This window comes from Amblyomma maculatum, chromosome 8, assembly GCF_055883805.1.
Source record: "Amblyomma maculatum isolate TAMU_Amacu chromosome 8, ASM5588380v1, whole genome shotgun sequence".
Taxonomy (NCBI): domain Eukaryota; kingdom Metazoa; phylum Arthropoda; class Arachnida; order Ixodida; family Ixodidae; genus Amblyomma; species Amblyomma maculatum.
Genome location: NC_139351.1, coordinates 126357918 through 126373074, shown reverse-complemented (window position 1 = coordinate 126373074; position 15157 = coordinate 126357918). Strand labels below are relative to the sequence as shown.

Sequence of the window (15157 nt, the reverse complement as noted above, 5' to 3'; positions counted from 1 at the left end):
TTGTTTCCCGAAATGCCACTAAAAACTTCCTTAAGTGATTGCGCAACCATAAATATTTTCATAGCGTTTTTATTTTCAAAGTTTGCCTATTAAGTGCGAAATAATGGTATTTGTGCTGCTCAAAACTAAGCCAATGGGAGAAAGAGCCATCGATTATATTGGATAAATATCACACTGACATGCTGTTTCTTTCTCTTTTTGTAATTTATAGTCACAATATTCAATCTTAGGAGATTATTTACGGTAGAACAACGTTTATCTTTGCATTAGTTTTGGCCAAAAGTTGTAGTTCTGCACTAGGTAGCTCTCCGGCCCATGATGCTTTGAGCGCCCATGGTGGCTGAACTGGCCGTCTGGAAACTCCATGTAAACTCCCATAGACGGCAACACAGCTTTCCCTCTAGGTAAGAGTAAGAAACTCTATGGCGCCAGAGCGTCGTCTGCTCGAGTGCTCCTACGGGATATGGTTTGCTAATACGCGTCCCGTAACGCACTGAAAACGTACTTCCTGTAAATGCAACGGAAGGAAAAACATCAGGGTTTGTTTCAAAAGACGCATTTTCGGGCTTTCTAATGTTGCTAAGACTGGCAGGCAGTCAGAGAGTATAATTACGTGAGTAACGTTACCGGGAACTTTTTGAAGGGCCAAACCAATTGCAAGCAATTCAGCAGTAAACATTGGTGTGTAATCAGGGATCCGTACAGAAAACCTCCAGTCAAGTGCTTGGGAATAAATTCCTATTGCTGCTTTTTCATTCCGTTGTGAGGCATCTGTGAAAATAGCTACGTGTCGTGGATACTGCAATAGATAATCTTCAAGGTGCCCATTTATTACAGTGGTAGTCAATTGTTTTGCATAGGATGGCAACGACTGGTCGAAGCACAGTGCGGAGGTAGCTTGAACGTTGCCAACACGTCTTACTGACATAAGCGAAACTGCAATTTTGGACAGCAATGACTGAGTAAATACAAATTGTGGTTGCTTATATTGCGGCCAATGATAATATAGTCGTCTTCTTGACTTCTTCTCCTCCATCTTCTCTTTTCCCTTCTTCTGTGGCTCGGAGCAGTTAGTTGCCATGGTTACGGCGCATGCGCAGTAGCGACTAGCGACGTTAACCCGAAATGCGCCGCTGACTATAGCCTGTGCAGCTTTCGATACAAAATAATAATAACTGGTTCACAGGAAGGGAAAGGCGCAGTTTTGAAATGAACTTGAACCGGAGCAGCTATACTGAAGGAATAACTATAGGGGTGAAGCTAAAAGAAGTGCACGTTAAAGGACGCTATTCTACTAAATCCATTGCCAGTACTCATTGTAAGCAGTCCAATGATGAGGCTTTCTTTTCTGGCCAACGTGCAAAACGTCGGTATCCCTGGTGTTAACAAACCGAGTCTTGTTAAATTGGATGTGCATAGTTTTTGCGGACCGAAATGGGAAATGGCCACAGTGAGATAGGAAGTATACTATAACTGCAAATGTAAAGGAGCATCAAGCACTCGACAGCAGCAAGCCAACGGGTGGTGCTCGTGACTACATTGGAACAGAAGTCACAGGCTATAGATAAAACGCTTGGAAGCAGAAAGCAAATTGCAGTCCTCTGTGCACCAGCTCTGATAGAGTTTATACTCTGATAAGTGAGTTAAACTGATTGCACGCATGATACTATGCTGTGCCAAGGTGCAAGGGAATGTGCGGAGGCTTTGCCGTCATTAGGACTTCGTGACATCAGTTAGACAAATAAGGATAACGTTTCTTGAAACAGATACAGAGGATACAGAGCACACAGAGCATACGAAGCAGGCATTTTCAATGCCGCACAATAGGAACCACTGCAAGTTTCTTGTGTTTCGGCTAGGCTATGTGTCCAAGCGAGCAACCCTTTACTTTTTTTTTTTTTTATAGGCTGCACTTTCCGCATAAAGGGTGCCCTATTCTTAATTTGTTGCTTTTTTTTTCTGTCACAGCGATTCTACTTTGGCTATTTTTCTATACCAAAGTATTCAATCATCCCGATTCCAGATCGAGGTCCACCACTAGGGGTGAATACAACACATAATAAAAAAATTAAAGAGCAATGCAGAATATACATTGGAGTAATGCGAAAGCACGGATGCTGCTGTTGGTTGCTTCTGGTTGCTTCTAGCAGCTTAATTTCCTTCTTGTTGGCTCATTTTAGCCTTTGGTACTTTCAAATTGCGCGCCAATCCCCTCCTATGCCCTCTATCGGTTCTACTTCCACCTGCCGCTTGGCCACCTCCTATAGCATCCAACGTTGCACCCTCAGCTGCAGCTAGGGCTGCAGCCCCATAATTCTTCTTAGCTTTAGGAGCATGCAGCACAAATGCAGCTCCGCCCGGCCGTAGATCAACGTTGGGCTTAACCACGGCCGATCAATGGAAGTGCGCCTCCATTGAGCGGCCGTGGCTTAACTCTCGGTGTGTAAGGGCGTACCAGAACCGGCGCCCCAAACGTCGTTCTAAAGTTCTAAACGGTCTCACAACAGTCTCAGGGATGACGTTAATCCGGCTGTAGCGCTCCCTATGGCCTCCGAGATCACCTTCGCGGAACGGCCGGAGAGAGCGTAAGTTGGAAAAGGGGCGTGGCAGCGTCTTTCGCCGCACCGCGGCGCTCGCCACCTATGCATCAAAAGTGTTCCGCCGCAGCTTGGCGCAAACTATAAAAAACGAGTTTCCGCAGCTTGCGCTCGTAATACAGTCGAGCTGCCAGATTTAAAATGCCACGGGCAAGACGGCAGCCAACAGTTTCGCTACCTATCGTTAAAGTACTAATAATATAAGGCCCACATGAGCAAAGTTAGGCAGCGGCTACCCGAAGCTGCATGCCTGCTCGAAGCATGCATGCGTGCTCTGGTGCTCTCTGCTGCGGTTCCGCGTCTTTTTTTTTTTTTTTTTTTGTCAGTGCGTACATTTGCGCACCGTACATTTGCGAATTCATTAACTCGCTAAATACAGTATTTACGAGTGCGGCGACTTACACAAACATCCATCGCACGAATGCAATTCTCTAAATGGTTCCGCGACAGCCACATAGTTATTGCTTACTTAGATGCATGTCACAATAGCTATTTTTTTTTCTCGCACGGTTTTAAAGGGCCACTGTCCAGGGAAGGCCCTTTTAAGCAAAGAAGCCCAGTGTTTCGATCAGGTACCGGAGATAGTCTGTGCAAAATGCTACAGTGACACGCGCGCCGCAAAGCATCGAAAATACAATTCAAAGCTCTCTCATGCTCTCCTCCGGGAAGCCAGCTTCCCCGTTTCCTGCGCTGGCCCGACGGGCCACAGCAATGACGTACGTACCGCGAACGATGTCCATTGGTCCGTCTCGCTGACTGACGGGAGAAGGATGGGTGTCTACCGCTCGCAGCGCGCTTTTCCCTCGCCACGGCCAGACTGAATCCAGCGGCGGCGCGCGCTTCCTCGACCGTTTTTTTTTTTCGCGCTCGCGGAGAGCCACGCCCCACCTCCCGCCAAACGCGGAGGAGGAAGGGGAATTTGTATTGCGGAGGCTAGACGACCTCGGGCAGGAGAGTGAAAAACCTTTGCGAGGGAACGGAAAGAGAGAGGCATGACAGAATTGGGTGATTGCGGTGGCTGTAACTGCGTTATTAGTTACTCTTTTCAAAAACATTTTGCGGCCTTGCGTTCTAGGGGCGAAGTCTCACAGTCACCGGGGAAGAAAATATTTTCGACCGGAGTGTGGACAGTGGGCCTTTAAAGCAGCCTTGGAATATCGTAAGCACGCAAGTTCGATAGAGTCCTTACGGGAAAACAATTTACATGGGCTTTTATAATATGCCTTATGGCAAGCTTGCGTAATCAAAAAAAGTTCGATAAAGGTGAAGGGTAATCGGGGCATGTTCAGGCACCTCTGCCGTCATATGAGTATATGCGAGGTTTTCGGAAGTGATGCCGTTAAAAACGGATCAGCTTATACGATCGAAAGTGAGGAGAAGCTATTACCTCGTTTGTAAACTACGCGGCCCTCCATAGCATAAATGGGCGCAATTATCAGGCGAGTTTCAGCTTATTTTTTGTTTTCCCTTGTTTGCATATGCTACAGACTGGGTGCAGTGCTTTTATTTTTAATTTTTACTCCTATGCCTATACACGCAAAGGGCAAGCTGAGCAAATGGGTTAATTCAAACGAATTATGATTAGACTATAGAATGGCACTATCATACACGCCTGCCACACTAGTTAGCAATTTTTCGTTAACTTTCAATGATATGCGAAACTTACCAAACATTTTTGGCACTAGACATCCGCCGGTTGTAAATTGCAATAATACTAGCCACTTTCTGAACAAATTTACGAGGCAAACACTGTGAGCAATTTAAAAAAGACATGCTTCTTTATTTACAAAACTCATGAGGTGGACAAAGAGAAAAACAATATGGGCAAGCACAATCAAGAAGTACACACAAACATTTCGTTATTTACAAAGTTCAATCACCACATGACTACTTGCGTAGTTTTCTATTCGCAAAGATAAAACTCGCCAGACTAAACACGCCGCTCCTATCTTGCTCAGCAGTTTTCTTTTTTTTTTTTCCGGTAAGCTGCTTGATCAATTACTGTTTTTCCTGCGTTGATAAGCTGCGGCCTAAGCAACGTTTCTATGATTATCTTCGTTGCTTCAGTGGCGTGGTCCTTTGTTGCTGCGCAAAGCTAGAAGAAAGCACCTCACGAAGTAAGCAACAAAAGCTAGCGACGTGTACGGTATACACATGGAATGTAGCGATGTACGCTTCACTAGAATTTGTTATACTTACAAGCAAGCGCAGAAGCCTTAAGATTAAAAATGGGGTGGAAAACTAATGTCTCATCAGTTCACCAAACTGCAACAAGACCTTGTAGCTGCGAAACATGCATGCCTTTGACCACTCTAGCATACGCTCGTAAAGTTTACTGACTGCCGGCTTCACGAGTGACCGTTAGGCACTCAAAGACTACCATCTACACGATGTAGTCTTGACAAGTAACTGTCTCACAAGCAAAAAAAAAAAAACTATCAACACGAGCCCAATGCATAAATTCTAAGTAGAACGGAACGCATTATGTGAACGCAGCAAGAACATCAACACTCCGCTTCGGCAGTAAACACAACACTTAAATTGTGAAACATTTCGGACACACCTTGCGGTCAGTCTTTGCTGAAAAAAAAAGCTAAAAATGAAAGGCTACGTGACACGCCCGTAACAAATTTTTCGTCAATGTACACGCTCAAAAAATGAGAGAACCGCCAGCGGAGATACGCCGCGAGCGGGCTAGACGATGCATCGATGGATGGATGGATGGAATATAGGAGCGTCCCCTTTGAAACAGAGTGGCAGCAGTAGCTATCATGCTCATTTTTCTCCATATATCTTAATTATTGATTTAGAATGGTTAACTAAACCATCATTCTATTTATTACATTTTTTTTTTTGACGCATAGGCGCGCACTGCCGCCTTGTGGCGCCTGGAGGAACTGACAAACTTACAACATTTTGCTGGGGCGCGCGCCGATTGGAACGGCCGGAGAGAAACACACGCGCGAGGGTGATCTCTGAGGGCCATGCGTACATGCGGCTGGTAGCTACCGCATCGCGAGCCGACGGAGCGAGTTGGGTCATAACACCTGTGGCGCTCCTGGCGGAGAGAGCGGGAGTTAGGCCGCCGTTCAAGCGCACTGCCGTCTCTCACGGACGGCGCGAGTTGGTCGCCCAGCTTTGAGGCGTGACGTCACACGGAGGTCATGTGAAAAGTCACTTCATGTGCACCGCCGTCGCACCGCAAAGGCTTCAAAGTGAAAGTAATATCGCTTTCGCAATAAAATAACAAATGCTCCTCAAAGGAGGGCTTCTAACCGCTTCAACCTGCAGCTTTGACGTCGAGATATACTGCTCTGCACACACTAGCAGCTGTAGCAGGTAGAAGGATGGAACGATATGGCCATGAGTCATCACCAGTGGCCGCAATAAAGACAATACTTTTGTTGCTTTATTCATGCTTTGCACGCTCCGTTGAAACTCTCTCGCATCAATCCAACCGTGCATAGACGCATCCATGTAAATGCGAGCGCTTAGGAGCTGAAGGAGCTGCTGGATGGCTGCGCTAGCTGAGCCTCCTCGGTTTGAGTGGTGGCGCTAGCGCCGGCAGGCGCCGCAGGGTCCGCAGAGGAGGTGGCAGGGCTAAGGCGCGTGCTCTTCCCGACGGAGCTGGCGATGCGCTCGAGTTCGGCGGCTGCGTCGGCCGTCGTTATAGACTTGTCGGCCATGCGAATTGGTGTGCCGCCGGCCGCCGTCTTGCGGTTGAGCAGGCAGGTGAAGAAGTTCTGCAGGACAACTTCGCCGCTTCCCTCGGCGCCGCCCGCCCTGGCTCAGCTCTGCGAACTCTGTTTCCTTGTTGTCCGGGTTGGGCTGGCCGTGCCAGCGCGAAAGTCGGTGCTTAGCAGACTTCTGGACGCTGACGGGTGTTCTCGCCGCCACGTCGGTAGTCCGCTTGGACGTCGGCACCTGCTGGTTCATCAGCGCTTGAAGGCGCTCCAGGAACGCCTGGTCATCTTCGGCTACAACGTCGGGCTCCCGCTGAAGTGGCTTGCGGGTCATGGGCGTGGGGATTACTCCTGAGAAAGGGTCGTCCAGAGAGACTGACGTGATGTTCTCTTGAAGGATGGCGATTTTCTTGTCGCTGTCCCAGCCCGAAGGGACGAACACGCCGTCCTTCTCGAGCACCAGCGCGGGCGTCTTGAAGGGAAAGCCGTAAACGCGATGTACGAGGTACTGGTAGAGCAGGTCGCAGTTCTTATCTTCCTTCGCAGAGGTGTAGAACAGCGCGGCGCCGTAGCGCAGGCAAAATTTTCGTACCGCCTGCTGAATAAAGTTGAAGTGGTCGTCCTTGAAGTCGTACTGCTTCTCCAGTGTGCTCATGCAGTCTGTCTTTGTGATGACCACGATGACGTCGATGCCTAGGTTGTCGGTGAGTGTGTCGTCGCCAACGACGGCGGAGGTCCTACGTAGAAGCCAACTGACCGCGTCTATTTTATCTCCGGGCTCGATGTAGTCTTCGAAACGCCGCAGTACCCGCCCTTTGTTCTTCTTGACAGTGCTAGGTGGAAGGCGCAGTCTCGACAGATGCTCCTCTAACAACGTAGCCCAACTGTTCAGGGAATCGAGCAAGGTCCAAGGCGTCTTCATAGACGTCGTGATGAGGACGGTCGTGTTCTCGATGGTTTCCGCGGTGAGCACGAACTTGAGAAGGTTGCGATGCCAGGGGTCGCCATCGAGAATCCACACGCCTAGTCGTGTATGATCATCGCGGTATTCGTCGCGGACTTGAACATAGCTGTATTCGAGGCCCGAACCTTTCGTGGTGGCTTGGTTGCCGTGTATATTGGTGATGAGTGTCGTCTTCCCGGATTCGTTGTCGCCCATCACGAGGATCTGCTTGTGCGATGGAAGCTTGTTGGGAACGTTCTCTTGCACTTGCCTGAGAATAGACGACCAGACGTTCTGCCTATCGGAATCTACCTTCGTCGTGCCGTTCATCTGGTCTTTGGTGTCTGTGGCTTTGGAGGTGCAGGCCATGGAGACGGTTATACGCCCCCACGGTTCGACCGTCAAATCGTCGAGAAATCAGTCGGAATTGTGCGGCTACCTGCTGCTGATATATACGGCGATGAAACGACTGGCACGTACTGCGCAGGCCAAAGTGCACAAATCAACGGTGGGGTTTGCTTTTTGATAAGGCAGCGTATCATGCACTGCGCGCAGGTAGAAGAGGAAGCGACTTAAGTGAAGTCGTTAGATTAAGTAAAACTGTTTATCATCTGGTTGCACATAGTATTCCGCGAACTTTTGTAATGTTTACTTGTTGCTGCCAACAGCCGCCGGCATACGACTTCATTATTAATTGGTTGTAATGCGCAGAATGTTCTAGGTAATGCCGCAAAAGCTTTGTACTCTTTCATCGTACTCCCTCAGTGTTACCTGGACGTAGCTTTGTCACATTCTGTGTAACTCAAGATGAGCCAAGATTTATCTCGAAGAATCTTTCATTCCATACCATTTGTTTTTCTTGTTTAGATGTTTCTTTATGCCCTGAGGCAATCAACAACGTTATAAAAAAATCGTAGCCACACGCGACAGAATGCAACAGAATACCCCAACAGGGGCATTTCAGGTGTAAACAAATAAATAAATAAACATATTCTTCCGTATTGTTCCATATTCTTCTGTTTCTTTCGGCGGCTTTGTCTCGATGTTTTCTTGCCGGGTTAGCGGTAATTCTATGTTTCGAAGACGGGCGAACAGGTTTGCTGCTGTCTACAGGTAAACGATATTTTGAAATCTGAATCGTGTACTCAGTTCATCAATGTATTTGGAAAAAGTGATCAATTTGAACTTTTTATATTTAGATGTGCTGCATGTAACCCGGCTGATTTTTTGGAAAAACAGTTCACTCACATCCACTCACTCACACTCACACTCAACGCCGCTCACGCTCTCATCCACTCACTCAAAGTACCACTCATCCCCGGTCGCCATCCCGTCCACTCACTGGCACTCACACTCATCCCTGTTGACTCAGCCAACATCCACTGTAGCCAAGAAAAGCACAAGGGACTGTTTTTTTTTTCTTTTTGTGTGGCGTTATAACAGTGAGAAATAAGTATTGTTACTACGTTTTAGATTAGATCGACGTTCTAATCCGGTTTGCTTCTGATCTTTAAGACCATAAACTGTTGACGCGTTTGGCGAGTTTCGGTTTTTCCGGGGCTTCAAATTTCTCGTAAATCCGAAGCAGTGTTTATCACGGTGGTGTGCCACCTTATTAATCTAAGATGGCGTCCACACTAAGATCCGAGGTTGAGACGTGCTAAACGATTCGTAGTGCTATAATACACGCAAAATTGCCAGTCGAGTCGAGGTTTACAATGTGTGACGTATAGTCGTATATGACGACTTCTGGTCATTGCAAGAACCGCGCCTGTAAGGGAAGGAAGGGAGGTGGGAGTCGAAGAAGGAGAGAAAGAGATGCCCCCCCTCAGTGGAGGGCTCCGGAATAATTTAGATCACCTGGGGATCTTTAGCGTGCACTGACATTACATAGCACACGCGGATGCCTTTGCGTTTCGCCTCCATCGAAACGCGGGTGCCGCGGTCGGGATCGAACCCGTGTACTCCGATTCAGTACCTGAGCGCCTTAACCCCTGAGCCCCCGTGGCGGGTACGGCGGGCGAACCATAGGTAGCAGGAGGACGCAGGTTGTACAAAAAGAACCGTCGTTACGTGCTCCACATGTTGATACCCGTATTTGGAACCTAGAAGTGAAATTCTCGGAGGCTGCGTCTATATATTAATATAAATATTAAATTTCGCTAAAATTGTGACCCTACGGGTGGTTATAGGGAGACTGGAATGGTGTCTAACGATTAGTTAGGCTCGTGCGCGTAAAACTTCAATTATAAATGTACTTTAATTTTGATGGGGTAGTCACACCAACGACCTTTGGGGGTCCAAAATGGTCGAAATTCGCGTTTGCAGGGAGGTGCGTGTCTGGGTCGTAGGCACATGCAGGTGATATCAAACGATTCATCTCAGCAAGATCTGCGCGAAATGATATTGCCATAGATAAGCCTTACGTTTCAACGCCTATCGGCAGTGGATGCAATGCGATCTCATCTTATGAAGCACAGCTCGGCTGCCTGCATGAAGCTGTGGCTCGCAAGTGCTCTTAAACGGCCTGGCCTGTAGCACTTCAGTTTTGCCGTTATCATCGAGTTCCAAAGACTTTATCATCGCTGTGTTATCGGCGTCTCGTTGCGCTCTGGGGCAAGCCGAGAAAAGTAGTGTCAAAGAACCCAGACACAACACTAATACAAAACGGATAAGCGCACCTATCTCTTCGGCGACAGGCGGTCGGCGTAAGCAAAACCTTCGTTAGCCCACTCAGCTGCAGCAGCGTATACCTTCGACCAGCAACAACAGTCAAGGGCAAAATGTGCGCTATGAAAAGCAGCGCCGAGGCATAGCTCTGATACGAAAACATAAAAAGAAAAGCTTTTTTGCACAACTGTCCCGACAGATCAGCCGTGCGGCAGCTGCGGGAACCGACGTCGTTATAACAGCGGCGTTTGAAGATGGACCTGCCGAAGTACAAGGTACACAATTTTCCTGGTCGTGGAGAGATGCCATTGTTCTAGCTTCTCGCATGGCATCGTCATATTGCATTCCGGACTGCTTTTGTAACAGTATTTGCAGATGTCTGATATTTGATGCCTTGTAAACATACATGAAAAAACAAGAAACATGAGGCTTAAATCTTGAGCTGTATTATTCCTTTTACGCCTAAACGTCCAATCGGTACCAATCGGCCTCCTCCGCTGTGATGCTACAATATTGTGTCGCCTGTGGCTAGGAGTGGCGTTACAAACGCCTATTCCCATCTCATCAGAATGGAAGACTCTTCAACGTGTGATCAGCGCGGGTGTTTTGAAACTATTGCGGGCATACTTTGTGAGTTCCCTCAGAGCGTGAGCGTGCTTTCCTGGCTGCAACACTCCACCGCTCGGACTCTCGCGCTCTTACTGAAGCTAAGATTCTGGGCTCTTGGATGACTCCTTCATCCCAAAGGAAATCAGTGAAGGCGCTCATTAAGTTCTAAAAGGACTCGGGGTTGAGTTCAAGACTTATAGTCTTGAACTCTTTAACACCTTTCGCTATAGATCCCTGGACATGTTATAAATTCCTTTCCTTGGCGCTCTTTCCTTTCTCTCCCTCTGTTCCCTTCCCCACGTGTAGGGTAGCCTACTGGGCATCGCCATGGTTAACCTCCATGCCTTTCTATTCTATTTTATATCTCTCTAAACGGGCTATAAGACGGCGAGAAGATACCCTTCTTATGCCTAGACAAGATATATAGGTCCTATATTTTATCTAGATGTTCAAACATGCCTGCATAGCGTTCAGATGGCCTTACTGACGTGACCTCCGGCAACGCTCTCCCTCACCAGAACAGGAGTTGGCCACCCTGGTGCAGTAATTGGCCGATACCTCCCATGATTAGTCATACGGGTATAGTCAGACTGATGATGATGATGTTGATGATGATAATGATGACGTGACCTTACAGCCTGCTGAGCTGTTGTGAAGCATCTGGTGCAAGCACGGCGGAAAGGGCAGCGCCAGTTGTATTTGTAGCACAGCAAGCAACATGGCAACACCGAGGTTGCAAGCATGCGATCGAATTATCCACGCTGATAGCTAAAAAGGCAGTGTGGGACCGCTAACGCTTCCGGCCCGTTCCCTTCTCAAACCTCGCCGCTCGCATGGTGACAATCTGCAGAAGGCTCAACGCGGCCTCTGATGTCATATTTACGGTAACATATTGCCCAGGCCAGAATCATTGAAGGAAGACATCATTATCTGAAGTCTGGTTTAAACATTGTTTTTGAGTATTGGGGGAAGGGGGGGGGGGTGCAGTTATTTTGAAGTGTTTGATCTTAATTGAGCGCAAATTTTACAAATTTCGGATAGTAATGAATTCGTTTTTCTTTTCAAAATGGAATCCAGAAATGGACGTCTAACAGAAAGGGATGAACAGTTTAGGTCTGTGTATTTCGCCCTCAGCTGGCGAGGACAGCTTTCGGCCGTATGATTGCAAGGCACCTGAAGTAGCTACGCGCCGCTTTAGGACTTCAACTGGCGGAGCGCTGGCCATTCTTCCATACTGCTCAGACACAAATGCTCATTTTTCCCGTTTAAGCACGTGTCTTCCTTATGCAGAAACTGCGGGCTCATCCCGGACTATTCGCTGTTTGTGCCCTCCTCATAAGGCTTCAGGATATCTTCTCATTTCCGGCAGTTTCTTTAGCGTTGGGTACCAACGTAGAAAACAAGTTGGCCGGCTCTATGAATGAGAGAATAAAATGTCTCTTATTTGAACCCTCGCTGCGCCCATACTGGCACGCATGGCTCCAATATTTGCCAAAAATTATCATAACGGAACGAAAACTGGCAGGTGTGAGACTGAGGCAGAAAGCGTGCCGAACGGGTCAAAGAACAAACGCGAGTTAACGACATTCTAAAGAAGGAATCAAGCGACGAAATGTACATGGTAAGGACATGTAGCGTGAGGAAGAGATTACCGATGGTCAACGGTTACGAATTGGATTCCTAGAGAGGCACGCGCAGCAGAGGAAGGCAAAAAATTAGGTGGCTGGGAGTGGTGGTGGCAAATATTTATTTTGTACAAGGCGGTGTTTGGACCCAGATCCTATTGGCCCAGGTCCTCCAAGAACTAAGGTGCAGCTCTTATTCCGAAGCCCGAATGGCGTCTAACGCCGCTCGCGCCCTGGCGACCAAGGTCCGCTGGTACCGTATACGTCATGGCAGCTGACCAGCGCCGCCTCCCAAGCCTCCCTAGAGGGTGGGTAATGGTGAAAATTGGATGGACAGGCCTAGACCACGTGGAAAACGACCGAGGAGGTCGCTCCCCATAGACTGCAGCCTCTATCAAAGTCTGTATTGAAGTGTTTCAAGACTTTACAAGTGTTTACAAATATGTATTTGTAAAAAATTGCCGACGATTAAGTTACTTCCTAATGCGAAATTTTAGCGCAGCTGTTTCACCTTTTTAATAGACTGAGGCAAAGATTTCGAGCAAGACACGTATGCACAATTACAGACAATCGTTTTTTGAATTTTTACACGTATTCCTTCAATAAAAACTCCACTGACAGTCCTTGGCTGTCATGAAAGAAGCCTTGTGGTCGGAGAAATGAAGAATAACAAATAAGTTATCGGGAGTTTGCGGAAGGCAGCGCATGGGCCCATAGCAGCGACTAACTGATGCCACTGACGCCGCTAGTGAGTGAAGAGAACGTGACTATGCGTTTCCGCTTGGGATGCACGCACCGTAATCCGCTGATAGCGAGCCGGCATTTTGGCAACCGGAGAGCACCTTCGCCGCCACGTAAGAAGAGGAGGGGGGGGGGGGGGGGGGGGAGTGCGGGCAGCAATCAGATAACATGCGCGGTCGGCGCCACGCGCAAAGTGGGGGGCTGGAAGGAGGGCGGAGCTGATTACGAGGCCGACGGCGACGCTGACGCGAAACCCAGGAACGGGCGCCAAACAGCTGCGCTCTAAAATTTTGAGAAGGAGCCTTTCGTCTGCTCTATGAAAACACTTCCAGGGTTCCGGAAAGTGGCGGTGGCTGTCCTTATAATATGAGGTAATTTCTTTGAATGTGATCTGATGTTGAGTGGGCTCGGAGTAGACTTCTCGAGCAAGTTTGAGTGTCCGGGAAGAGAGCGCGCCGGCTGCCTGATCGGCTAACTCATTGGCCAGGAGTCCCTGATGGCCGGGAGGCCAGATGAGATCACAAATTTGGAGGGTCGCTGGACCGACAGCAATTTTGTAGGATGCGCTTGGCGAGAGGATGTATCCAACCCAGCTCACAATTCTGATAGGCTTCCTTGGGGTCGGTATATTGTGTTTCACTTCTGGGAGGGAGAGGGCGAGCGCAATCACGATTTCCTCCGCGTGTGTTGGTGTTGTGGACCACTAGTTGCCACGGTGAACCACCTCTCACGGTAGGGACCGGCAATTTCCACGTAGTATAAATGTTGTTGACGACCGTAACATCGCTCCAGTGGTTCCGCACGCGACTGGCAACGGCCATTATGGTCAGAGTATGACACGTTGCGGGCAATGGGCCTGACCTTGAGGGCGCGTCTCCAAGGTTCTGGCGCTCGTACCTGTTCCTCAAAGGTGATGGATTGGATGTGTAGTCGGTCAAGAATGTGGTGATAGGATGGCGGCGGATGAGATTAGGTAGTTCTGGGGTTTGAGTGGCGACTGAGGTGACATATGACCGGAATAATTGGAGAGGCCTTTGCCCTGCAATGGTTATAGTGAGGTTGATGATGGTCATCAACATGTCGGCCTGATCTACGCACAAGGCTTGCTTACTCGAAATAGAAAAACTAGGTCAGAGGGCCTAGGCGTTACTTGCTTGCCATCGCAAAAACCAGTCCTTCCAAGTCAGAAACCCATCCATGCACACACTTTGCTTGCGACAGAGCATTCTATTCCGGGCCGGTGTATTCACATAATCTGCTTTTAATTGATTGTCGGTAATTCCAATCGCATTTGGAGTCGTCGCGCTTAGCTCCGCCGCTAATTTTTTTAGACCTCATATTTCCCCTTGAAGTGTGATAAAAGATTGAATGGCATGTTAATTGTTCTTCCTGGGTGAATGTAATCAGGTGTTATTCCTCATACCTCGCCATATGATGCCTTAGCGTATTTTATAATAATGTACCTGTTTTAATAAGACATTCAGTAATTAGTTCAGCCCATGTCGTCATGTATCTGCATTATCGGACGTGACTGCCTTGTTTGGTTTTCTTGGGACCGTCACTAGGGCTACTGAGGCGTGTTTGCATGGTGCTTGAAATCTGAACTTTGGCGGCAGGTGCGACGCTGTCAAGACATGCTACGAGTTTTATGCTATGCCTTGGATCCAGGTAGTGCCTGTCCCGTGTCCTTCCTTTTCTCTCGTGCGCGTGTGTGTTTTTCTGCGCTAAGAATGCCGTCTGATTCTGCATTACCGTACTCGTTCCCTTCGCGTTGCCTAATATCCCACGGTGTTCTGTTTGTGGGAATTGTTGGCGTCTCATCGCGGTCCAGTTATAGTAACCGTATTTTTTCAGCCCGCCAGGATCAACTTGATTCTTTCTCTGTGGTCGCCTGTCAACCTCCTGTTCTCGCCGCCACGCGGACATGGTTTTGCATGGTGCTTCCACATCAATGCTTTATTTCAGGTGATATGGTATAAAATGAGCCTGTATGAGGAAACTGAATTGTAGATTCAAGCAATATGAAATGAAAAGCTGTTTAGCATCTTATCTAATCACCATTCAAGCGAGAGCCAGACTCATTTCGTAGCGAAAACAACACTAGGCTAGAAGAAGCGCATTTGAAAGAGCTGGGCAGAGTCCACTACTGCGCATGCCCCGTTACTAAGACAACGAGTTGCGCTGGAGCCGCAGGTGTGCGCCGCACGTCGTCGCTCCGCCGCAGTCCGCCACGCGGGACGTCATCGCTTCGCCTCACTGCGCATGCGCTGAGTGGCGCCTCACAGCTTG

The 15157-nt window shown here is 48.4% G+C and overlaps 1 protein-coding gene and 1 pseudogene across 5 annotated transcripts in view; one reads left to right on the top strand and one right to left on the bottom strand.

Annotated features, from left to right (window-relative positions):
- LOC146182507 (adenosine deaminase-like) overlaps positions 1 to 15157 on the top strand; it is a 45336-nt gene that overhangs the window by 18880 nt on the left and 11299 nt on the right. The window contains exon 1 of one of the 5 annotated variants that reach the window (XM_084577633.1): positions 8259 to 8336. The exons of 1 other annotated variant lie outside the window; for it this stretch is intronic. Coding sequence is in view for 2 of the 4 variants with exons in the window: in XM_084577631.1 (XP_084433757.1) it covers positions 10148 to 10168 (21 nt within the window). In the remaining 2 variants the exon portion in view is untranslated. Of the gene's footprint in view, positions 1 to 8258; positions 8337 to 10033; positions 10169 to 13220; positions 13240 to 15157 lie in introns of those variants that run through there. 3 more of the 5 variants (XM_084577631.1, XM_084577630.1, XM_084577634.1) reach the window with 3 other exon arrangements.
- Positions 5927 to 7681, bottom strand: LOC146182508 (cytoplasmic dynein 1 light intermediate chain 1 pseudogene; annotated as a pseudogene).